Below are 27,824 nucleotides of genomic sequence, written 5' to 3'. Positions count from 1 at the left end.
TTTGTCATTATTCCCGTCTTCAGTTTTTAATAAATACTTGCTAATCCTAAATAAACCTCAACTGGTAGGTAATGGCACGAGATATTCCGAATGTCCATCGCTGTCACTCCTGTATCGCTGCCGAAATGGCTAAAAATGTACCAAACTAGATTGTGTATTTGGAAAGCTTTATAAAATACTCTACTCATTACATTTAGAGTAATGTAACCTTATTTACGTGTATTTTATTTGTAGGTTTTTTTTTTTTTTTCTTTTTTTTTTGTTATTAATGTGTATTTTTAGAGGGAGTTGACGAAGCCTGTTGCGGATTTTATCGCTGTAGTTTTTTGTGACGATGCCTGTAGCTGATTGTAAGTTTGTGTTTACCTGACGAAGCCTGCGTTGCGGATATAAAAGTATGGTTTACGTCTAAATGTCGTTGATCTCTACTTTAGTCACTGGATATAATTAAAGGTACTTAGTTGAACTTGAGTTGGCTTTGGAACGTCTATTACAGTTTCAAGAAATACTAAAAATTGTACCATATCGCAAGTATAGTAAGTACCCCAACATAAGTACGTGAGTCCGCGATACTATTTAGTTGTATGGAAGTTCATCAACATCTTTACTATGCCAACGTTGGCTTGTGAAGATATTTGTGAACTCGACTGTACATTTCCGCAAAAATGCGTCATGCGCGATGTGTGTGGAATCATTAGTGCATACGCCGCAGGTCTCTGGCTCAAAATTGGCTGCATTAACCGCATGTTTACGGGCGCGCCCACGCCCCCTAGCGTACAAACATTTGCCCGTGCGTTTACCAAGTTTGTCCAGTATACAATTTGTCATAATTTAAAACCTATTTTGCTAACGTTGAATTTCTGTCGGCACGTTGCAATTTGTGTTAAACGTTCAGTATTAAATAGGTAAAATTATTCATATGTAGGTACCTATCCGTACTATACCGGGTCCGATACGGTTATTCGAAATATTCATTCGCTACCTAAGAAACTAGTGCATTAAAATATTATACAAGGTGTCCCAAGAAGTAGTGATATACTGAAGCTGGGAGGTAGAGGACCTAGAGCGCTATCTGAATCACCCCCATGTATGTTCCGCGATTTTTCGTATTTTCGGAGTTATGATTTTTTTTTAATTTTTCACCTATCGCCGAGTACGATGAGATTTTTATTTATGGTGACGTGAATTATTGCGGTAGATGCTTGATTTTTGTGTGCTAAGCTGATAGATAGGCCAATTCAGTATGGTAACATTTACTATCGTTAGATCTTTGAATGGAATTAAAAAAAAATTAATGCCAAGAAAGATAAAATTACCCATGGACCTAGAATATTACGGACGGACTGTCACCTAAGACAAACTGTGACACTGCAATGGCGGCCGGTTTGAATGTGTGCGTGTAGACGAGTGTTACCATGTAACACAAATTCTCCCCTAATGGTGAAACAATTATTTTTAATATCGTCCTAGTTTTTTTTAATTTAAAATAAAAAATTAGGACAGTTTTACGTTAGACAATAAAAAAGGTGTGTACGTATCTGATTTTATAGGTCTTGAAAATGCGCAATATTGCACAATTACTTTGTGCAAACATTATTTTCAATACCTAATGATATTTAGCATCGTAATGAAATCAGTTCGTCATGTTTTTTTAATTTATACATTTAACTTGAAACATATCTGGTTTTCAACAAAAAAATTATAATACATAACAAACGAACGTTAAGTATCGCTCCTTAGTATCGGGAAATTACCATACCGACCTAGTTTGAAACGCACAATCAATAATTTAACCATTTACCTAAATGATCTCTTAATAAATAATGATTTAATAAGAAGGGTATCAATTACCCTACTTTCGGGAAATTACCCTATTCATGTTACTGGTCACACTCCTGTTTTGCAGTTTGATAATTTATAAACAACAAATTATCGTGATTTTACGTACTAATTGATAAACTTAAGTATGAAAAGTTATTCCGTGACTTTTTTTCTTTCGATCGGTATAATTCTAGCAGGATTTAACTACGCATGCCGGCATATTTTATATTTTTCTTCGACATGTTTACTTCAATGACGTTTCGATTCGTCTGACGGCAAACTGGTGGATGTGGGCTGTCAATGTGTGTGTGTCACGCGTAAATACTTAGAAACTGGTGGATGTTGGAATCACAGCTGTGTTGTAAGCGAAACTCTGTCCGTAATATTATAGGTTCATGAAATTACCCAGTATGTTCACAACTTCAAGGGCGCTTAAAAAAATAAAACATACTGGGTAATTTTATCTTTCTTGGCATTAAATTTTTTTTTAATTCCATTCAAAGATCTAACGATAGTAAATGTTACCATACTGAATTGGCCTATCTATCAGCTTAGCACACAAAAAAAATCAAGCATCTACCGCAATAATTCACGTCACCATAAATAAAATTCTCATCGTACTCGGCGATAGGTGAAAAATTAAAAAAAATCATAACTCCGAAAATACGAAAAATCGCGGAACATCTTGGGGGTGATTCAGATAGCCCTCTAGGTCCTCTACCTCCCAGCTTCAGTATATCACTACTTCTTGGGACACCTTGTATATATTTCGCGCCACTTGCACCATCCCACTAACCCGGGGTTAACCTGTTAAACCGTTAACCCAGTGTCATATTACACTGGTAACCATGGTAACTCCAGGTTTAACCGGTTAATCCCGGGTTAGTGGGATGGTGCAAGTGGCGCGAAATATAATATTTTAATGCACTAGTTTGTTAGGTAGCGAATGTATTTCGAATAACCGTAACGGACCCGGACGCCTCGGCCCGGGCCCGGGCCGGTCTAGCGTGAAGCGTGAGTCATCTTTAATCCATAGGTTTCAATAATGTTACCTTGTTGACAGTCCTGACATCGGGCCACGAGATAACGCAGCTAAAGGTGCCGCTGCACGCGGACCCGCGGCGCGCGGCCGAGCTCAGCTGCCACTTCCGCATGGACGACCAGAAACTGCACTCCGTCAAGTGGTACCGCGACCTGCACGAGATCTTCCGGTTCAACCCCTCGCAAAAGGTTAGACAGTTTATATTACTATCGTAACGACCATTTGAAATTTCAAGACTTTCAAGTACTTCTGTAAGGTTAAAATCCAATAGAGAATTCCATTTATCAAGGACATTGGCATTTTCAATTGAGATCATGATCAACAATGCTGCCGGCGACATTGCTGTGGGACAAATAAATGTATTCAATTTAATGGACATTTCCAGCATGTACGAGTATGATATAAACTTAAAACTCGCAGTCAGAACCCTGTTATGTCTATTTTTGTATGGGATTTTGAACAGCGGGCCAAGCGGGGCGTTTTGGAAACTCAAAATCCTATACAAATGACACTTAACGCAAACGCGTATGTCACGTTGCGCTATCGAACGAAATTTACACTAGGGGTACAGTAAAGTTAAGTATTGAAGTGGATTTTCGACAGTAAGAAAACTTATTTGTAATAGGTATGTTAGGTACGGTACAATCTACTCTATGCAATGTTGGTACAAAACTAAAAACAACACGTGTAGGTATGTACTTATCTTATAAATAAATCCTTTTTGAACATAATAGTAGGTTGCCAAAATTAAATACGTCTTGCTTATGAGAAAAGTTTAGGAAAACTTTAGGCTTAATACTATCAAAGTATTTATTTTCAGTGTTTTAAGTGAAACCTAAGACGATATTTTGAGGCTTTGTTCTTCACTGAAGGATATTTTCTTAGTTGTTATAAATTATAGCAGTCTTCATTAATTTCATTATACATACCAGAGACTTGCAGAGACTAAAGGTAGGTATAACAGTTTTCTAATAACAATAAAGTATCTAATATCATAAACTGAAATAATAAAAAAATGCCGCTTCAAAATAAAAATTTGGAATTTATTAAAGGTTCATCTTCGTGAAGCACATCTCTTTAATAACTGAGCGCCTGTCGTCGCTCATAAATAAAATACCAAGTCATATTTGACCCGTGTTACCTTCAAAAATACCTACATATTGAGTAAATTTAAAAGAAGCGAGTCGAACCCAGCGAAGGTTTTGAGTGAATGCTATAAGTACCTAAGTATTTCGATGTATTGTGATGGTTATGCTAGTAATTTTAATTGACATCTGAAGTACCTAAACAACGGGTATTCGTTTGTTTCTTTTCAAAATGAAATTATGATTGTATTTTGCACCGACAACTATAGAATACTTTTGTCTCATACGCTACCTAACTATTGATAAAACTGACTGTATAATTATACCTACACTTGCGCGGCAAATCGTCCGTTTGAGAAAAATGGATCAAAAAATAGTTTGCCGTCAAGCACCAAATTTTTAACCACCTGTTTCTTTCTACAGACGCAGATCCGCTTGTTCAACGTGACCGGTGTGATGGTGCAAGGCGGGTCGTGCGAGCAGGAGTCGTGCGTGGTGCGGGTCATGCCGCTGCCGCAGGCCACGCGGGCGGCCTACACCTGCGAGGTCTCCACCGAGGGACCCATGTTCCAGATCGCCCGCCAGACCAAACACATGACTGTTGTTGGTGAGAATTGTTTTATATGCATCATTGTATTCAACCCAGTCAGTCGGTCGGTTTCATTTGTTTGTGGGTGTACCTACGGTTGCACGCTCAAACTATTGTCGCAACTGTAGTCCTATTGCAACTATTCACTAGTTGCTGTTACCTGGTGCCTTGCGGTATATCGTAAGATCGTAACGCCATATTATGCAGATTCGAAAATGGAACTCAATCTAAGCAAATACAACTTGTATTTGGAGCAAAAGCGCAGGTACCTGGGCCCCTATTCGACATGTGCAACTGTCAAATTTCGCGTCATTTGAAATTCAACTGTTGAAGTTCATTTGAAGTTCATCAAGTGCTGAAGTTCATTTGGTACAAACAATAATTTAACAAAAAACAACTTTGTTTTATTATTACTTTAAGGTTTATAATGGTTTGGTTTGGTTGTCACCTAACTGTGGATTGCTAATGTCAAATTTTGACAAGTAATGATTCTAAAGGTAGACTTGGTTCTCTATGACCTTCGGCACCATCTTGGAGTTTTTGACGTGCGAAAGGGTAATTTATAGCAAAGAGTAAAACTTTTTTTTTTCAGTACGTAAGTTTACATGAATTAATGACATCTTGTGAGCGATAGACCAACGAATGCGCTGTAGGCGATGCGGCGGCGAGTAGTGGAACTTACGTGACAATTTCCATCAATCAAAAAGGGACTACATTGCTGATGGTCGATAAAGGCTATTAATAATTGAATTTTAACAGCAAGAATGCCTTATTGACAAGCGATCTTTTTGTTGAACCCACACCTACACGTCAAATAATGCTTGCTCCACACATTCTCCTATAAACGCTCAAAATTGTAAAAAAATGAAACAATTTACTCATCACCTCTCTCAACTCAAGCTGTCTATTTCTAAACCACGTTAATAAACCACAAGTTGTACCTTAACACATTTCGTAAACCACATATTCAGAAAAGTCCGTATTTTATTACTAAGTGGAACATGAATAGCTTGTATTACTTTTTTGGCATAAAAATAATCTAAATTAGTCAAAATATTTTGACTAAATATTGCGCTACTGCTACCTACTATATAGGTACCTACTACCTTAGTAACTTGGTAACTTTGTCAGTCACCAACTATTTTGATGCTACCTACAAAGAGCATCAAAATAGTTGGCGACTGACAGGTCAGGCTCCGGTCTTGGTAAGTAATATAGTCAAATACAGTAGGTCATAAGACCTAACATTACTACCAAGACCTAATAGTACCTATTGTTTAATATGTATCTACTCAGAGATGATTTTTAATTAAAGGAGATTAAATACATATATGTTATTCAACTACAAATAAAAAAATTGATCTATTTCAGTTTACACATTTTTTTTCGTTTAATTTTAATAAAACATTAAAGTTTTTAAGCATTCAACTTTATTTAATTTTCTTCACTTTATTATTTTCTGATATTTAGGTAGGTATGGTGTTTCAGGTTGGTAACAGGAAATAAGAAAACCACACCTCTCCAAAAACTCTGCTGGTGATTCACATCTGTAAGTTTAAATATGAAACATGATAAAAACACTTAAATTAAAAACTTAATGTCTGGGAGACCGAGTTTTGCTCTGGAAAGTTTGTAATTTTATGAATAAAGAAATATGAAATATGAAATATATGAAACATATAATAACCCAAAAATGCGCGTTTTCCCAGAGATAAAACCTAGCTAGATCAATTTTGCGCCCCCGTAAACCTCCATATAGCAAATTTCATCTAAATCCGTTTAGAGCCGTTCCCGAGATCCCCGAAATATATTATACATATAAATAAATAAATAAATATACAAGAATTGCTCGTTTAAAGGTATTAAAAACTTATAAATAAATTATTAGCCCTAAATCCTGGTAGTGAGTGTAGTGACCTACCAAGTGCGGTAGGGTGCCCTTCTGCAGGCTGGCCGCTTGCCCCGCTGGATAAGAATGCTGATCCGCATCATCAAAAGCATACAGATATAAAGCGCTTTGACAGCTCCTCATAGAGGCAACGCGCGCTAGGCCGCACGCCATAAATCTAAGCTAAAGTCTTAAATTCGAGATCATGAACATGAAATATTGTTCGCTATAATATTAAAATCATAGGTATTAGACCTATGATTTTACTATTATAGCGAAAAGTTAGCAGGAGACGGCCGTGCCGTGGTCGTGATAGGTACAGCATGCGTGGACCAGACAAGCAAACCCTGAATTATGTCCCTACCTATTTTACTATACCTTTGTTCACCATTATGTTCACCTATGTATATTTACTCTTCTTTCCAAGATAATCATCTTTTTCAAAATGTAACCCGTATAATCGGGCTGTATAATTGCCTCAATTTTTTTTACACAAAGTTGTATGTAATCTTAATTCGATAATTAATGATGTTTTACATATTTATCATATACTATTTTGCAAATTTTTCTTGGATATTACGTTGTTTATTTCGATTGACGTGTTTATTATTTTCGTTACTATGACAGCGTTTTTTTTTTCTTTTTTGGCATTTACTACAGTAGCCAGTGTCATGTCGATATAAAAACACTTTAAAAATGGAAAGGTTGAGTCCTCAATACAGTGACATTATAACTCAAACAAGAACCATCCAAAGGGGGGTGGGGGAAATTTCGTTATCTGCCTCTCTATCACTCTTGCATATACGAGCGAAATTTAATGGTGGCAGATAACGAAATTGGTTTCGCGGCAGGCCCTCTTTAAACAAACCGCCTTGATTCATCAATGTTATATTTATTAGGAACAAACGTTGACTGCCGACTGTCCTGTCTTCAGCAGCGGAGTTGAAACAGTCGCCGTGGTCGAAATCGGCCGGGAGAGTATATATATATGTATGTATATATATATATATATATATATATATATATATATATATATTATACTACTCTTTGCTGCCCACTTCTAGCGCTGACGGTACACCGCGAAAATCAGTAAAATGCTGCAAATGGTGTTAAAGGTCTGAAAATCGGTACGATTGATCTTTAGGACATTTGAAACAATTTGACCCGAAGCGCCAACAAATAAAAAAAAACGAGAGGAGTTATGACGTCATGTTTTTTTGTATGAAATAAAAAAAAAATGTTTAGAAACCTATCGTGTATGGTATTAAACGAAAGGGCTTTCTGAGCCAATGCTAAAAATATATCACATAGTTACATTTCAGTCATTTTGTTTAAATTATAATAAAAATAGTTTTCAAAACATACCAAGTTTGGGCTTCTCCAGATACAATACCATAATTTTTTTTTTGTAAAATATACCTCAAATTATCCCTAATATCCTCATATCTAACCCTAATAAAGCAATTTTGAAATTATTTACATTTAGGTTTTTTTTTTAATTTTTCAATTTTACAAAGTGTAATAATAGCCCTGCCGAATTACTCAATACGAGTAATAATGTCATTCGGGTAAAATAAGAGTATTGAAACTTGCTTTTTCTACTCCCGTACTTTTATTTGTCATTTAAAGGGTCGTGCACACACCTTTAAACCCCTAACTTATAGTTATCAACACAAGTCTTTAGTCTATTCCCCAAAAAAATATTTGTGCATACACGCAGTATCTTTTTGGCACTTTTACGATACTTCGTGTAATCACCATTTAAAAAATATTGTATGGAATACATTGTTTCCAACCTAATTTTAATTGTCATTTCTGACAGATGAGTAAACCATAGACATGTTTTGGTTAATGGTACGATTATTTTCATCTTTATAGGGCTGTATCTCCTAAACCGTGCGTCGTAGCACAAAAATAATCAAATTTTCGTTCCCCTTTGAAACCCCTAAGTAATATTTAGAAAACACGAAAAACAAAAAAAAAAAAAGAATTTTTTTTTATAGGGTTTTATCTCCTAAACCGTGCGTCGTAGCGCAAAAATATTAAAATATTCATTCCTCTGTAAGAAACCCTAATTAATATTTAAAAAAAAACACAAAAAAGAGATTAAAAAAACAAAAAAAACTTTATAATGCTGTATCTCCTAAACCGTGCGTCGTAGCGCAAAAATAATCAAATTTTCGTTCCCCTTTAAGAAACCCCTAAGTAAGATTTAAAAAACACAAAAAAAGAAAAAAAAAGAAAAAGAGGAAGAAAAATATTTATAGGGCTGTATCTCCTAAACCGTGCGTCGTAGCGCAAAAATAATGAAATTTTCGTTCCCCTTAAGAAACCCACGCACTGAACAACCTATCACATTAGGACATGAAACAATCATCATCATCCATTTTTATTATTATTTCATTGCATTTCAAAGTAAGTGCTTGGTCGTAGAAAAAGTATTGTATGCAACGTTGTTTAACCGAGTCAAAAAATACTAGTGGCGTCTTTATTAACAATTTTCGGTTGTTGTTTGTTGTTATTGTTACTCACGCCACTCGCCTTTTTTGACCTCTCTTAAACAACAGTTGCATAAAATACTATTACATGTTCCTTTGGTAATATCTAAGCTTTAAGTAAGAAAAAGTTCAGATGAGTGGGGGGTGGAGAACTCGGGAAAGGGGGGACGTTAAAGGTGAGTTTTTTCGGTTAATTCTTTCTTAATTATTACATAGACAATTTTTACTACGACTTATAGATTCCGAGATATAAGCGACTTTCTGAAAAAAACCGTTATATATTAATTTTATGCTTTCTTTTTAAATATTTAATTGAGAGATTCATAGATCACACTATGTAAAATTGAAAAATAAAAAAAAACCTAAATGTATATAATTTCAAAATTGCTTTATTAGGGTTAGATATGAGGATATTAGGTATAAGATTAGAGGTATATTTTACAAAAAAAAATTTACCGTATTGTATCTGGAGAATCCCAAACTTAATTGGTATGTTTTGAAAATTATTTATATTATAATTAAAAAAAAATACTGAAATGTAATGATGTGATATATGTTTGGAATCGGCTCAGAAAGCCCTTTCGTTTAATACCAAACACGATAGGTTTTTAAACAATATTTTTTTATTCCTTACAAAAAAAGATGACGTCATAACTCCTCTCGTTTTTTTTTTATATGTTGGTGCTTCGGGTCAAATTGTTTCAAATATTCTAAAGATCAATCGTACCGATTTTCATACCTTTAACATCATTTGCAGCATTTTACTGAATTTCTCGGTGTACCGCCAGCGCTATATAGGTATACTTGGTCAACCAGATCTTGACAGTAGAAAAAGTCGGCAATTTTGAAAAATGTAGGCGCGAAGGGATATCGTCCCATGGAAGATTTGAATTTCGTGCCTTTTTTTACTGACAAGATTTGGTTGACCAGCTATATACATATTATACTACTCTTTGCCTACGCCTTTGCTTTAAACTTTTTTTAACAAGTTTTCACAGACAATTAATAATTTGATATAGACACATCAAGGCGGTTTGTTTACAAAGGGCCCTATCGGGAAGTGCGAAAATCGAAACTCAGCTATTTGCCTCTTTATCGCTCGAATATGCAAGAGTGATAGAGAGGTTAGATAACAATATTTCTAATTTCTGACTGTATTTTTCTTTAAATATTTTCAAATATAATTAAGTGGCGTTGTTTTATCACAAAGTTAAAAAGACTTAAAAGACCACTGTCTGTATCATCACCATCAGATCAACTCGATGGTAACCATAAAAATATTGTATTGTCACCCATATTACATATTATGTACTTATGTAAATTTTCAGCTTCATTGAACACCCGAGAAGTGGGTCAAATCTAGACACGCGGTAGCGTGTCCAGCCAAGTTCAAAGAAAAAGGAACTGGCGACGCAGCAACCGTGTGTAATATTACACGAACCATTTCGAGCTACTTTTGACCCCTTCACAACTTGAAACCTACTTAACCTACACACATGAAATTTGGCACATGTATTCAAGTCCCTTAGCTTGTTCAAAATACACTATTTCATAAACATAGCTCAAACAGTTATTGATAAATTAACGTTTAAAAACCGGCATTTTTGTGACTGACTGACATATAGATCAAAAACCTAACCCACTTCCAGGTGACCTAGAAACTTGAAATTTGGCATCAAGGTAGACTATTAGGTGTATATAGAAGGAAAAATGTGAAAATTGGAAATGATTGATATTTTGATGGAAAAAAAATAATTAATACTTATAGACCAAAAACCTAACCCACTTCTAGATTACTTAGAAACTTGATATTTGGCAAGGTAGACTATTAGGTGCATATAGAAGGAAAAATGTGAAAACTGGAAATTATTGATATTTCGATGGAAAAAAAATAATTAATACTTATAGACCAAAAACCTAACCCACTTCTAGATGACTTAGAAACTTGATATTTTGCATCAAGGTAGAATATTAGGTGAAACTAGCCAAGACAAATCCTTTATAATTTCAGGATTTTCTACACAGCACAGAACTTGGCACCCATATAGATCTCAATTCTTTTGTCGGCGAGTCAACAACGACACGTATTCTCAATATTGAACTTGGCTCTCATTTCACATTTATGTTTTTGTTGGGATTTAATTTGCATGATTTGATTGGAACCACATTGGAACAGACAGACAACCAACGGGACAGATAAAACTAAGTAAAAGCTTGAAAAAATGTGGCTTTTTCAATTTCTATTGCAACTTCAGATGAAAACGGGGTCTCTATTGTTTCCCAAATAGTTTTAAGCCATAATGTATTGTTTGCTCGAATTTTCGTTAGTCATAATTCATTTAGTTCAGAAACGCGTCACTTTTCAGGATTGCCATAAAACAAATCTAACCTAACCTAACCTATCTATAGGATAACCTAACTAAAATCTTGAAATGTTAACGGTTTCAGTTTTATGAGTAATGATAATATGACAAACAATACATTATGACTTAAAACTTTATGGGAAACAACGGGACCCCATGAAAACGTCCTTATTGAAGCATAAGGACCCTTAATTTATGGAAAGCCACATATAACAACCAATTCGAGGCTACTAGGTGGCAAAATACGACTCAATACGAGTAGGTAGGTCAAATACACGAGAGTATTAAAATAAGGATTTATATTTGGCCAAATATTCTTGTGACAAAGTTATTCTTCCTCGCGTTATCTCGATTTTGCCACGGATCATGAGAACCTATTGTTCTCTTGACAATTAATCCCAAGGATTGACGTAGGCACTAGTTTTTCCGAAAGCAACTGCCATCTGACCTTCCAACCCAGAGGGTAAACTAGGCCTTATTGGGATCTGTTAGGCTGTTAAAGTTTAAAGTTACCTACTCGTAAGTCTCGTAACACAACATATAAGTTTCACATAACAAAATTATATATTATGTACCTAAACATATTACTTTTCTAAAAAAAGGACTGAAGGAATCTAGTGCTGCGAAGAAACGGTATTTTTGTTCGGCTTTTTTGGCATATGGATACATGGTAGAAGAAGTAAGTATGGAATCCTCCTCCGTTTTGCGTGGTCCGACGCACCTGGCCGGGTTTTCGCGATTTTCCGTCAATGTCTGTCAATACCTTATTTCTTACGAACACCTAAAATAATAAGTTTAAAATTAATCTCAATGTCTCCAGTTTGCTGTTCATTCAAACTGACAAAATCCAAATTTCTAAGGCCGACCGCTGTCTTATATAAGCCATTAAAATTCATCATGAATAACCCCACGTTGCGTTGTTATAAATTTAATTAAATAAATAATTATTTTATTTTATTTATAACAACTAATTAGGCATAGCGTCCAATTTAGAATATGATACAGGCACTAGTTCTTACGAATTTTACCTTAATTTATTAATCAAAGGACCTGAGGTAAAAGTGAGAAGAGGTTAATAAGCAGATGCACCAGCTAGTCGCCGACGCTCCGCTTCCCCCGGGATTAGCCCTTAAGCCTGCACCTAATAGACTGGCTCATAGGGGGCTATGAGCTTGCTGTTGCGTCAATTTTCATTTTTAGAAAAAAAAACTAGTCTACTAACTACTAACAACACAATAAATGCTTATTTTGCCGCATTCTTCACTATCTCTCCCTATTTCACTGCCATCTAACCCAGAGGACAAAAATATAGCTTATTGTGGCTACTGGCTACTCCGTCTTCCTTATGACTCATGATATTTTACTTCACCATAAAGTAATTGGTGTAATATCAAATGATATTTTTCACACAAGTTACAAGAAGTTCATTGCTAAGAACCACGACGATTGGTTTAAAATTTAAACTTTATATATAATTTGTTACCTAGTAATTATAATAAATCTGTTTTCTTTTTGACATTTAGTGGTATATGTATTGCTGTATGTTTATTGTCAAGTTTTTTTTAATTCTGGACAATTGTCATATATTCGTTTTCATGATAGATCTACACCAACGCAACTGCATGTCATGTTCTTGCGGTTTATTTTTATAACGCCAAGATCAAAATTTGACTGTTAACTCCATCTTGCGTCGAGTAGAGGAATCAAAAAACTATAGAAAATAGAAATGCAGTTTACTCTATGCCATAGAATCCCCTTTTAAATGTCATAAATCCAAACATGGCGGCCATACCAATAGACAATCAAGTCTAGCGATGAAATGATTTGTTTACATGAGATTCACTGACAGATAATGATCTTTACCTATTCGACAACCCACGATAGTTCAGATTCAAATGAACTTCAACATGCGACGTCAAAATTGGCATGTCGAATAAGGCCCCTGTCTATCTACACGGCTGGTTGGGTGTATCGTTTTGTATCACTTTCTTCAGCAAGGAATTCATTTCACGGAGACGGCTTATCTAAATGAAAGCAAGAAATAACAAATATAAATCCGACCGATCTTCACTTTCCCGTGCGCGGCAGCAAAGCAATTATCATTTTCCAACGAATTGCGAGTATTTATGAAATACGCTTTTGTGTGACATTCATTTCTAATTTTACAAATAATTATTTCAGATTCCGCAACGTTAATAAAGATTTACTCAATTTTGGTAAAATAAAATTCAAATAATTTAATAATATTAACAGATTAAAGAGCCGACTCGATACCTACCTATCAAGTTAAAATAAGCTACTATTAAATTTGCCCAGAGATCCGTCGATTCCTTTGATTCTGCTATAACGAGACGTCGCGCCGCCACTTCGAGCGCTTCTACACCTAGATTTAATTACACTTCAATCCTTTGTTACAACTCTTTTTCTTAAAAAACTTAAATGACTCAATTCTCTTCAGAGACTTATTTATTCTTCTTTAATGGCTAACTTCGTAATAAGCTTACTGCAACTTCGTGATTTATTCAAACTAATTTGCCTGCAGCGATGCCGGACAAGGACCCAGTTATAAGTGGAGCACCAAACTTGGTGCGGCCGGGGGAGCAGATGCTGCTGAACTGCTCGACGGACTACTCGCTGCCGCCCTCGGACATTAATTGGTACATCGACAACGAAATACAAAAGGTTAGTGACGATATCAAGCCTTTACACAATGAGGGCGAATACGCCCAGGGGATGCGTTGACCCTGTTAACGGGCTATTCTATTAATTAAATTTGGATACAATTTACGCGACTACATAGACTCAGTTTATACCGACTTGCAATTTTTTTTATGTAGGCCTAACATACGTTTGTACTACTACTATTATTAAAATTGCTTATTCTTTAATAAAGTAATTAGAATTATTGTTTGCTGATTATAAATCACACAATACACAAAGTCCCCTAATTCCACTAGGTATCTAATTATCCGTAAGTCACTCCTAGAAACTACGTTCTGACAGAATGTTATGGTATTACTAAATAGAGACTGCGTGCAATACGAAGGCTTTGAGCTGTGATTGACTAATTTACTTTTAGGAGACTCACCTATAGGTACATACACCTAATACGATTGCGGCCATTGCGGGGACTTGAAATAATTGAGATCGCTATTCCATTTAGGTTAATTAAATTTCACTGGAAATCAGGACTTGGGGAATTCAGTTTTAAGAATTATTCTAACATTAACTTCTTTATTCCAGTTTAAATAGGTACTTACACTCGTAAATTTAGTTTGCGTAATTTTCTAGTAATTAAGATTTAAACATAACAATTTTCTAAGATAAAATGTCACGATTAAAATAAATCTTGTTACATTTTATGTTACGCACTTAACTGTAAAAGTCTGTTTGAGAGAGAGGGTTTGGAGGGGGTTTATAGAGTGATCATTATTTTATTTTAACGGGTCTATCGCGGACTTATTTTGTGAGTGTTGTGTGTTGGACCATTGATTAATAATAATTGACGAAGTAATAATAATTTCTGCAATAATTTAACTGAAATTTTAATGTATTAATCTGGTTAAGATTATCATCCTCTCCTCCACGGGACAGGTATTGCCTAGTGTGGAGTTTATTTTTATTTTTATTGTTATCAATGTAACGTAAGGTCGGTGTGTTAAGAATGTATTACGCCCAATTTTATCGTAGATTTTCGTTGGGTATTTTTAATTAATTTACGCGTATCGCGTATCCGCGGCCAAGGCTAGGTTTGCATTGGTCTTTATGCGGTCGGTACTGCGTCGACAGACCAGTGAAGTCATAATTTAGTAGGTACGTGCAAAACGTAGATAATGCTGTTCGTGAAGTCATATCGGTAAAAAATGTATTACACAAGATATTTGTATTGTTTATACGAATCTTTTCCATGAAAAAGGGACTACATAGTCCGAGACGGTAACAGAAGTGTTGTTCCAGCCCGAAGCTTGGCAGCACACGGAGCTGAGCGCGCCGCTGGCGGGCGGGCTGCGCGCGTCGTGGCGCGTGCTGCGCGTGCGCGTGCCCGCCGCCGCCAGCGGCGCGCTGCGCGTGCGGTGCGAGTCCGTGCTGCAGGTCGACCCGCCCGTGCTGCGCGACGTCAGCGCCACCATCACCGTCTACTCGAGGACGCAACTCTCCAAATACGTTTCTAATAAAGGTTGGTCAAATGTTAAATTAGTTAAATGTATTGCGTCTACAAACGGTTGTGCGTTAAAAAGTTAGGACATATTACGCAGCTAGCGCAAGTTTTGTAGATACCCTACAAAAGTTGCGCTAGCTGCGTAATATGTCCTAACTTCTCTAATTCGAGACTCGTTTCAGCATAAACTCTAATCATTGTGTATCTACAGCTTTATTACTTGGGTTTTATCAAACTTGTGTGAATGTCTCTTCTCAAGGAATTATTCAAAAATAGAATCAATTGTCAAAATGATTCACATGGAATGTTTTAAGTGCACCAAGTCTGACAAAAGCGACAATTTTCTTTAACGTAGGTACTTATTATGGAATATGTTATATAACTTTAACCACCCAGCCAACATATTAACTTATTATATACCTAAAAGGTTAATTATGAAATGAACTGTTATGGCGAGTTAGTTTAACATCGTTTATTTGTAAATGGTGACCAACTATGAGTCATAATCACCAGGCGGGGCTCTGTTAGCGCTGCGACCCCGTTCTGTAACTCTCAACTAGGGAATATGAGGCTAATATTTATTTAGGTTCCTAGAACTTTACTGTTTGTATTTAGGGATTAATTTAGATACTAAAATTGTTATTTGTATTTAGTAGAATAAATATGTTTTAAACTAAAATGATAAATTGAAAAACAAAATTTCACCTTGACTTATCGGAGGCATTCGATCTTCTATTTCGGTATTTGCCCAACACATGTTGATTCGAACGTATAAATAAAAGATGACTCATGCTAAATAGACCGGACCTGTTCCGAGGCATTCTTCGTTTCTAAAGAAAGCATCACATGATCACCGAGGCTCTCTGAAGTGACTGTCTATAGAAACGTCTAACACCTCGTCCCGGTCCCGGACCGTTCTATCGTGAGTAATCCTTAAGAGTTCGAAAAGTTATTCAATTCATTACCATATCCGTATGTCCGGCTGTTCTTATGTAAGTACATTATTGCACAAGTCGCATTTATCAACCGATTCTCGTCGAATTTTATGAGCAGCGGCGGTAGCACGTTTGCATTTTTATCGCTTGTCACAATGCCTGTCACGTTCTATCAAGTATGTAAGTGCGAAAGTGACGGGCATAGTGACAGGCGATAAAAATGGAACGATGCTGCGCCCGCAGGTTAGTTATAATTGTATGGTTTTTTTTATCGATTCAGTTTTTGTAAACTGTTTAAAATCGCGGAGATTACTCCGGGTTTCACGAAATCTGCCCACAGAGCTACTACTTTAAAATACGCGTAATGCTTACAGTTAAAATTGTAGATAATTAAGTACTATAATAGTTATAAAAATACTCCTCAAGTACCCCCAATTGTTTAAGTAACACCTAAAGTTTAAGTATCTAGGTAATTTTTGTTAGATTTGAATATTATAAAAATACTCCTTAAGTAGTAACCCCAATGTTTTAAGTAACACCTAAAGTTTAAGTTACAATGTTATTATTTTTAAGCCGATTTAATCATAAGATGTATGGCTTATAAAATAAACAAGATTAAAAAAAAAAAGTACTATAATAGTTAGGTCCCCACTGAAAATCAGCGCTACGTACCGTCTATCCGCGGTAGTCGGAAAACAAGATTCGTTCTAGAGAAGAGAATGATACGTAGTTTAGATTTCAACTAAATATCTTTTGAAGCTCAATTCGGGCAACCAATGTCACTTTTACGTTAAATTAACGTAGTAAGATCGTTTCAAAATCGTTTTGTGATCTATTAATATATAACGAGATGTTTTAGACATTGTGGAAATCACTGATTTAAACTTTCACGATTTTTACACATTATTAAATTGTACAACGGGACTTAATCGCGTATCTAAGTTTTAAGATTTACCTCCGACGTTAGTAGATTTATTAGAAGATTTATTTTTGTTAGAAGATGCTGATGTCAAGTTAAGCCAATCTTCTCCGAGACCACGGGGACAACGCCGTCCTCGAAACGTCGGAGGTAAATCTTAAAACTAAGATACGCGATTAAGTCCCGTTGTACAATTTAATATTGTGGAAATCGTTCAAGAGTATCTCCAGAATCGCCGAAATGTCAAATTTGACAGGCTAGATCTTAAAAAGATCGTTGTCGTATCTTGACTATCTTGGTGATGTCTAATAGATATCCAATAGATATCTAGTTCAAAATTCGAATCGGGTCCCTATGTCTTCTATGTAATGAATTGGTTTGGTTTGACGTAAACATACTGAGCATAGTAACGCTACCCCCTCTGCCACTTATACGGTAGTTTTACTCCATCTTCGAGTCAATCCCGTGCCGTGATTGGTCCGTGTCTTTGAACGGACCAATCACGGCACGGGACTCGCTCACCTGTCCCGCCGCACCCCCGTATTTTTGGCAGCATCGGTTTCATGAAATAATTACTCTAAACTCCGTCTAGAGGATTCCTAGTCTATGGACGTAAATAATGTATTTTCTTTCTTTATTTATTTCTTTCTTTCTAATATGTTGTTTTTTGTTACAGGTGGAAAAGTCAACGCAAATGCGGTAGTTGCAGTTTGGGTCATCACGATAATATCAAGGTGTATGAGCTTATGAGGATCGATTTAATCATTTCCTCGGTCTAAGTTTCAAAATTAAAGTTCAATATGAATGAAATGTTTCATGAATGTCCAGAGAAAAAGTACCTCCATCAGATGATCAGTTAGTTTCATTTTAGGCTTGTGCACACCGGATGCGAGTGCGTAAATAGACGTGCAAGTGCACACCGTGCGCGTTGTAATATACAGATCTTTATGAGAAATGGCACGCATGCGTAGTCGACTCCAACATTAATAACGCACATTGACGTATATCTCAGGACTAGCCTTATGGGCAATAAGAATGGGGCCAGTAAAGCGGTGTGACACCGCTACAACGCAATAGGTTGATGAGTTCACATCACGCGTGCGATTGATCGCAAATAGTTGCGTTAGAGTGCACGATTGGCTCGAATTCGTGAGTGATATCGCTGAACTAGTACCATTTTTAGTGCCCATAAGGTCCGTCCTGGGATACACGTCAATAGCGCATGCGCACGGCGCGTCATCGCACGCGCAGCCGGTGTGCTCTGGCCTTTAACTTAAGAAAACAAATAATTATCATATAGACCCTCGTAAATTCTTTTAAAGGGGAGAATATTTTTTGTACATTGTAAATTATAACTCAATGTTAACAAAAATTAACTTAAAATGTATAAAGCACATTTAAATTATACCCAAAGTATGTAGAGTGTAATCTAAGTAAAATAAAGCATTTGTTTCTCAAAGATGTAATGTTTTGTAGCTACTCTGAGCGTTAATTAGTTTTACTAAAGTGAGGACGTTAAGCACGAAGAATTATGTACATCGACCAGCAATGTCCTATCTCTATCGCACGCGCATAATTATTTTGCTGTCCCGCCCGCACAGTGGTATTGGCCACCTGCATCATGGGCGCGACAGCAATATAATTAGGAACGAGTGCGATAGAGATCGGAAATGGCAGGTCAATGTACGCCCTTACATTATTATAGACATAAGTAGGCATTAATCTAATGGCTGTGTTTTACTTAAGGTAACGTCAATTCTTTGCACATCTTTTAAACTAAACTGTACAGTTACACAAAATTGTTGTTTTCGTTTAAATTATCGTAATATTATAAATGGGATACGTAAATAAAAGCATAAAGCCTAATGTGTTTTTTTTTATTGAAGTGAAAACTTCTTTAGCGGCGCTGGGCACTTTTTGAGGTGGGGAAAAAATTATAAACTCGAGACAGCGTAAGGCGATCACGTGACCGTAAGGGGCGTAAGGCGATCACGTGACCGTAAGCCCCGTAAGGTGGCCACTCATAATTTAAATGGAATTTAAATCAATAAAGAAAAACTCAATGTTATTTGACATTTATGTTGCGGACTCCTTGTCAAGACTCTTTACCTATGTTCAAATAATTTGACGTTGTCATGGCAGTATGTAAATAAACATGTTAATGAAAAAGTGTGATCTTATTTGAGAATGATAATAATATATAATAAATAAATAGAATACCTCCGCTAAACGTATGTATCGTGTTACCGGACGTCGGTAACATAGTGAGGTGAGTTTTCACTTCTATCGGCACTCCCGGAGTGCAACCGTTGTTGCTTGTTTTTAGGGTTCCGTACCCAAAGGGTAAAAACGGGACCCTATTACTAAGACTCCGCTGTCCGTCCGTCCGTCCGTCCGTCCGTCCGTCCGTCCGTCCGTCCGTCTGTCACCAGGATGTATCTCACGAACCGTGATAGCTAGACAGTTGAAATTTTCACAGATGATGTATTTCTGTTGCCGCTATAACAACAAATAAACTAGAATAAAATAAAGATTTAAGTGGGGCTCCCATACAACAAACGTGATTTTTGACCGAAGTTAAGCAACGTCGGGCGGAGGCAGTACTTGGATGGGTGACCGTTTTTTTGCTTGTTTTGCTCTATTTTTTGTTGATGGTGCGGAACCCTCCGTGCGCGAGTCCGACTCGCACTTGGCCGGTTTTTTTATTAACACTATTCCGCCCTACCCAGGATAAGCTACCCTGCATAGTGCATAATAGCCGCAATGGCCATTCAAACCAATTTGTCAGTAAGAACAAAAAAACTATACTCATTCTTTTCTTTTGGGTGCTAGTAAGTAAAGATAGTATGATTCTCTCAGTCTATGTTTGAAATTATGAGACAGTCATTTGACAAACTATAAATCCCGTTACGTCACGATGAGTAGAGGGGTAATATGTACAGAATGTCCGACCGACCGACTTCAAAATGTTGTTAAAACAACATGTTAACTAAATCTATTTACTTTTTATGAAAAGAAGATGACTGTAAAATGTCATTCAATAGAACTTGCTAACTATGTAAACAAACCGCCATACTAAAATTGACACTGAATGTCAAATTACTAGTAATTTTTGTTTACATAGTTAGCAAGTTCTATTGAATGACACTTTATATATCAGTTTTTATATCATCTTTTAAATGTCGATGTGTTTTCCGCATGTTTAGAAATTAATGCAAAATTTACACCTTATACTCATAAATCCTTTGGTTAGAGATGCCTCGATAGCATTGCACGCTGCTATGCTGGACACACTGTACAATATACTCGTTTACCAATCAAATTCCTCAAGTGATAATGTTTCGGCTATGTTTAAAAAATTGATAGTAGGATTTACCTAAATACAATCGAAGCCAACCGAGTAAGTACCTGGGCTAGAACCGCGGAAATCGAAGTTCGTTAATTGCGGACATTTTTCTCTGTCACTCTAATTACGTCTTAATTAGAGTAAAAGTGTTAACCTTATCCGCGCCGAACGGGCTTTAATACAATATTCTGATCTCGCCCCGACAAAATTAGATTTCTGTCTGAAACTAAATACGTATCTACCAGGGATGTTGCGGATGCAGATTTTTTGACATCCGCGGATGCGGATATTTAAAGGCTCACATCCGCGGATGCGGATGTCAAGATTAGGTACTTAGAAAACGTCAAATATTACATTATTAGTATTTAAATATTACAAAAAAAACGAAACGTTTAGTATTTGAGCAAGAATATAGGTGCGTTATATTTAATAAACAGTAACTTGGCCGACTTTTCTGGATCTAGACGATTTCGTTATAGGTAATGACGAAATTACCTAGCACTTACGCCGCCGCTAAGACGTTCCTGTACCGACTTGTTTGACATCCGCATCCGCATAAGCTCCGCATCAATTTTATTTTATGCGGATGCAGATGCGGATGTTGAAAATAATGCGGAAGTTCCGCGGTTGCGGATGCGGATGTTCGCAACATCCCTGGTATCTACATCGAGGTAAAACTAACCATATTGAAAAGCGCGACTGAAAAAGCTGCGGCGAATTTTCTCTGAATACAGTCAATTAAAAATGAAATGAAATGTAGTGTATGTCTATCACTACATTTTTGCAAATAAATATATCTTTATCTTTATCTTTAAAGTATTTATTTCAAAGTAACTTGATATTCCGTTCGTATTCAACCTGTAGCTGGCACAGGGATATTTCACTTTTATAGCGAGGTTTTAACAACACCGTTAAATTATTATTGTGTAAGCCGGCGAATATCTCGTCGGCGGATAAATCAACAGACGGGATGCCTCCCCCGGGAACTCTGATACGTCCTCGGGTTTGCTTAAATATTATGATAAAAAGCAATTTTTATGTAGATTTGGAACGAGAATAATTGGCATAAAGAGGGAGCATTTGTCACGTTCACGTTGTTGATCGTCTTGATCGGCGAATACAAAAATACCCTAGGTTTTGTCGATGGATGTAAGATTATTTCTACTTTTGATTGGTTGAAGACCTTCAGGATGACTCACGTTAGAACGGTCCTGGTCTAGGCCGGGGCTTCTAACACTTCGCTTTTTATGACGGATGATAGGTGCTTTTAATACTCGGATGACATAAAACTCAATTTAACAAAAATAAACAAAAGTAATCATGGAAATGTTGCCCACCTACAAACGAACCCCAACATTCCCAACACAAACATATCGAGTTTGAGTCCAAAGGACATTCATTGTGTATTAACTAATTCTAACAGTATAGTCTGTGCGGAAAGAAAAGAGTCGTGGAATGTATTGGGCCCCATACATTCCACGACTCTTCTCTTTCCGCACAGACTCTAATGAGGTGGACTAAAGTCTATTTTTTTATTCGGTAGACTGAAATGACAGTTAATAGTATGAAATGACATTTCATGTTCATACAATTAACTGTCATTTCAGTCTACGGAATAAAAAAAATAGACTTTAGTGAATAATCTTTGGGAACCAATTTTCGCCCGTCGTCTTAGAGCTCTTTCACATCGAGGAGGATTACAGGTAAATTGATGTGAGAAGGACAAACTGTCGTTAAAATGGAATTGGTATGATATTCTTTTTCAATGTGAATATTAATGCAATGACCCTAATCGTTTCTAACTTTATGTTCACCGTGTCGCCGCCTGCACGCACCGTTCTGGCAACGTTGCGTGCCATGCACGGAGCGTTTCCGCACCGGCAAATTATCCTCGCCGACAATTTTTGACGGTCCGTGCATGGCACGCTACGGGTATGGTCGGTGACGGAACGGGCTAGTCGGCATAGTCTCATACTTTTTAATACAAACATATTTTTTTTGCCTGACACGTTCATAGCACGGTCATGGTATGATACGGTGTAGTGGGCAGAGACCTTAATTAGCGAGTATAGAGCGGCTATTAATCGCTTGTCGGTGGCCAACTGTTCAAAATGGCGACGCAGTACAACAATACAAAATTATAAACAATAGTTATAGAAAAACTATCATCAATTCTTGTTCATCACTTAAGATCTAACCTGTCAAATTTGAATTTTCCGCGATTCTGGAGATACTCTTAAACTATTTCCACAAGATATTACTTAGAGATCTAATTCATATCTAATAAATATCTAACACAATGTATCGTAAAAGTGACATTGGTTGCCCGAATTGCGCTGCAAAAGAGAACTAGTTGAAATCTAAACTATAACGTATCTAGAATGGATCTAGTACGTGTCGTCTCTTGTGAATATCTTGAAGTTCGAATACGGCAGTGGGACAGCTTCCACGTAGCGAGTAATATCAGCTACGAGTTTCGGCCTCGCGCACGTAGCAGTGCACTCGTAGCAGCTACGCGGGCTTTGTCAACTTTTTTATTGAGATTCGATACCACAGAACAAGACGTTAGAATGGCGATGCGAGCAGGGTACGTGTTGCCGCCAGTTTTGAGCAAACGCTCGCATGCTACTCGCCCGCGCTGACCGAAAAACGAAGTAAACATGCCTTTTGCGCCACAATAACCTTCAGATTAAGAAGCCAGACATCAAATCTGTCTAAAGGAGGCCTATCCATTCACCACGCACACAAGTTTTTACTACCGTTGCGCGAGTGTTAGTAAATGTGGAGAGGAACGAGCGGCGACACCGGTACTAACTGCGCGCGATAGCCATTCTAACCTCTTTTATATGTTCTGTGTTCGATACTTTTACAGTAAATTTTCAATAAGGACAATGGATGCTTTAAAAATGTTTCGTCTATTTTGTGCTAGAAATGTCTTGATTATGAACACTTAAGCAAGGGTACACAGTAGGGATATTACATAATACTTACATTAAGTATTAAAAGTTATCTAAATCCGGCTTATGGTATGAATATACAAAATATTAACCCTTTTACTAATGTCCGAGGCTATACGCCCTAAGTAATGACTGTGGGTTTATGTATGTAATAAAACAACATATTTACCTAACACTGATTTAGACTTTCACGATTTTTACACATTATTAAATTGTACAACGGGACTTAATCGCGTATCTAAGTTTTAAGATTTACCTCCCAGACCACGGGGACAACGCCGTTCTCGAAACGTCGGAGGTAAATCTTAAAACTTAGATACGCGATTAAGTCCCGTTGTACAATTTAATAATAAGATATTTACCTATTTACTAGTTTCGAGGCCGAGTTCTAATATTTAGGTAGTACAATACAAGATACCTATCAAGTATTTGGTTACATTTTATAATTTTGTAGAAGTTAAAATAATTATAGGTACCTACTATAATTATTTAAAAAGTTTCGTCATAATTATGCTGTAAAAACACAGGAAATAAAACTCAAATTTTATTATACCAGTATCAACATCTAAACAAACAATATAACATCACGAGGCCAAATAAAACAACACGGCGAATTGGTGATAAAATTAATGTGTATGCACAGAGTAATTATTTTTCCAAAATACGCCGTTTTATGTTTACGGAGGGGAACAACTAGAGGCTTTCGAGACGACTCATAATAACGCAAACGACCAACTCCCCTCGGGGAGAGTAATTTAGTCGTCGCCTCTCGGATCATATTATCCGTATTCCTAATACAAATGATCCGCAGTTCCGCTGGGACGTGCCAAAATGGCTAAATTAAAACGGAGTATACCACAGCGAGTTCGTGCGTGTATAAAAAGCCGCGTATACCGCCTGGCGACCGTCCAGCCTGGCGGGTTGACAACGAGCCCCATATACACGAGATTTTATCAAATTATTGCGAAGGCGGTGAAATAAAAAGGTTGCATGATAAGTAAGTGACATTCCGAATTCGGCGTTGTTTTAGCACCGTGTAATATCGCATAACTTTACGCAATCTCTATCTTTAATATCAATAAAAATGATAGAGTATACGTAAAACAGTGACATATTTGCTCCCGTCGTCTGTGTTTCGTAAAAAAAAAACATTATATACCTGTAGTTCTATCTAAACTAAGAGTAAACGGGCTCTAGTTTATACATTTTTATAGACACTTAATGACATCTTATTTGATGATACCAAGGTTTGTGGTTATTGCACAGTTTGCAATATAAAAAAAAACTTAAGTAAATATCTTATATCACGTTCCATTAACTCCTATAATGTGTTTCATGTGTTTGCTAAATAATCTCTTCTGTATCTCCTCACATCATTTGTGAGAATCCGAGATTAATTATTAGGCCATTTCGCCATTTAATTACCAACATGCTCGTGGCAGAACAAAAGCCCAACGTACAGGGACACCATTCTAACAGCTTAACCGCGTACATACAATTTGAAGGTTCAGGTGGACTAGTGTAAGTGCGTTCTACAGCTACATACAGTTGTTATGGATCTCGAGGTGATCTTACATTGGTTCTAGTACATTTGCCCAAGCTCGCTGGACCTATAGGAGCTAGTAAAATGTTCGCGACCACAGCTAACCGCAAGTTTCGTATATAACAAAAGTTTTTCAAGCGTACTTAATGTACGTTGCAACGGGTTAATAACTACTTATTTTTGCGAAAATTTGTGTGAAAGAAAGTTGCTAATTTCGATATAATAATAAGCATCGAATTGTTCTTAGAATTTAGATGGCGATATAACTTTAGCCTGCTAGCCTAGATTATATCAAGTTGACAAAGAGTCAAAAGTTAAAAAATAAGTCTAATAAAACGTTGAAAAAAATTTTTTTTATAAGAAATGTACTTAATGATAGAGAACATTATAATGGCTAATGGCCATAGCACATAGTTAAGCTAGTTTGAGCTATTAGTAAACTCATCTAACAACGAGTTTTTGTTTTAATAAAATGCCCTTTTCTTTAAGCGTGAGCGGACAATATGCATTACTCTGCAGCGGGTTTTGCATTTCCATCTTATTGTAGCTGGCCTCGTTTGGATGCAAATATTTTATAGTTCAAGCCAGAGCGAGCCGTCCCGCATTTTAGTTTCGTTCGCTTCCTGTAATTTGCTTTCGAGATGTTTTTTCTCCTTTTCACTTCGTTTATTCCATTTAAAATGAAACATGCATAAAAATCGCTGACATTCCGTTCCGAACCATAACTCCTTTGTTTATTTATTTACATGGCGACTTTAGGATTGTTGTTGGAATCTAAACGGGCTTTGCTATCTTTGGTTAACATATTTTTCAACTATTTGTATAATAAAATAATAACGTCGGCCGGTTGTGGGTGAATATACGTTCTTGCCAGCTCTATGCATGCTTGAACAGTCTTCAGGAATATATTCCCTTACATTCGCGATGTAAAATGCGAAGAGACATTGTTCAGCTAAAATGTTCATATCTTACTACATAACTTTCCTCAACAGACGGGAGGTATTTGCTTGATGTGAGAGTGCGGTCGGTAGCCAGGAACCTAATAAAAATGAACAAAGGTATATAGGTAATAGGTATGCAATTTACGTTTTGGGTAAAAATACTATGATTATTATGACTGTTTTGTGTGTTTTTGGATTTCACGGGCCTAATTATGACTTTATTATTATGTTTTTCTATAGATTTGTAACTTCCCGATTTTTCCTTATTGATGATATGGAAATATTAGTCCTTCGATTTGTGTAAACAATATGCCACAAACATATATTATAGAAATATCAATTTTCGTAAGAGTCAATTCGTATGACTGGTTTGGTTGCTTGATTCGAGTAGGTAGGTAGGTAGGTAAGTAGGTAGGTAGGTAGGTAAGTAGGTAGGTAGACAGGTAGGTAGGTAGGTAGGTAGGTAGGTAGGTAGGTAGGTAGGTAGTTAGGTACTTGACGAGGTAACACCATGTTGAAAAATAACTTAAAATAAAACACCCTATTTGAAGTTTAGTTGAAATTTACTTCACTATTCTATATGTTGTGGCATTTCATGTTAATTACCTTCACAGCATTTGTTATAAAAATGTTCATTCACCACGAGAGAGCCAGCACTTATTGTAGCCGAGTACATTTAAAGATTCCACGTCTTCTTTCTTTTCCATTTGCGAATTTGCGCAGTTTAAACAATGTTTGATCGTTCGAGTGCGCCATCAGCGTTACTGAATCATACGTAACCGTTTTAATATTTTCCTAGCGTCTCGTTCGTCTCGTAAAGGTCCTCGCGGCACTTAAGCAGCCCGTGAAGTGTTCGAATGGCGGCAGACAGAAGAAAATAGCCGAATTTAATACAGCGTAGGTCCCGGAGGCCCTGACGGGACTTCGCGCGTCGCAGACTGATATTGTAAAACTTTTCTTCGAAGCAATCTACATAAAAAATGAGCCGAGGGTTCGTGGTGACCCGCTGGTAAATGAGAGCCTTTTGAACTGTTAATTTTGTTTGCATACGAAATGAAATCTGACATGAAAGTTATTTGCGTCATGGTCTTAGAGCTTTTTTGCAGCATTCGCATTCTTACTTAAATATAGAGTCGAATTGTACTAATTACTACTTAAATATAAATTACAAAGTCAGAAGAAGACTACGGGATGCTTCCTTGAAAAAGTTTCTATACAAGTGACAATCTATAAATTGTAAAATACAGATGTCAATCACAATGAAAAAATCAACGATGATCATGATCAACTCTGGCCAATGCGGGACTCCTTGAATTGCCGGTCCAATGTATTACCAATTCCACATTTATTTGATTTTTAGGGTTCCGTAGGCAAATGGCAAAAAACGGAACCCTTATGGATTCGTCAAGTCTGTCTGTCTGTCTGTCTGTCCGTCCGTCTGTCCGTTTGTCTGTCCGTCCGTACGTCACAGCCACTTTTTTCCGAAACTATAAGAACTATATTGTTGAAACTTGGTAAGTAGATGTATTCTCTGAACCGCATTAAGATTTTCACAGAAAAATAGGAAAAAAACTATAAATTTTGGGGGTCCCCATACTTAGAACTGAAACTCAAAATTTTTTTTTTCATTAAACCCATACGTGTGGGGTGTCTATGGATAGGTCTTCAAAAATGATATTGAGGTTTCTAATATCATTTTTTTCTAAACTGAATAGTTTACGCGAGAGACACTTCCAAA

General features: G+C 36.6%; 1 protein-coding gene and 1 long non-coding RNA gene across 2 annotated transcripts in view; both read left to right on the top strand.

The window, feature by feature from the left end:
• The window catches only part of LOC134650926 (uncharacterized), a 435,267-nt gene that overhangs the window by 15,813 nt on the left and 391,630 nt on the right, over positions 1–27,824 (top strand). The window contains exons 2-5 of the mRNA XM_063505878.1: positions 2,885–3,051; positions 4,372–4,555; positions 13,829–13,968; positions 15,244–15,378. Coding sequence (XP_063361948.1) covers positions 2,885–3,051; positions 4,372–4,555; positions 13,829–13,968; positions 15,244–15,378 — 626 coding nt within the window. The remainder of the gene's footprint in view (positions 1–2,884; positions 3,052–4,371; positions 4,556–13,828; positions 13,969–15,243; positions 15,379–27,824) is intronic.
• On the top strand, positions 18,642–19,159 carry LOC134650657 (uncharacterized). The gene is made up of 2 exons (XR_010097067.1): positions 18,642–18,813; positions 19,005–19,159. It is a non-coding gene; the product is annotated as an uncharacterized LOC134650657 (long non-coding RNA).

The sequence above is a fragment of the Cydia amplana genome, chromosome 9 (assembly GCF_948474715.1).
Source record: "Cydia amplana chromosome 9, ilCydAmpl1.1, whole genome shotgun sequence".
Classification (NCBI taxonomy): domain Eukaryota; kingdom Metazoa; phylum Arthropoda; class Insecta; order Lepidoptera; family Tortricidae; genus Cydia; species Cydia amplana.
The sequence above is the reverse complement of the archived record's forward strand: the minus strand, read 5'-3'. Positions and strand labels throughout refer to the sequence as shown.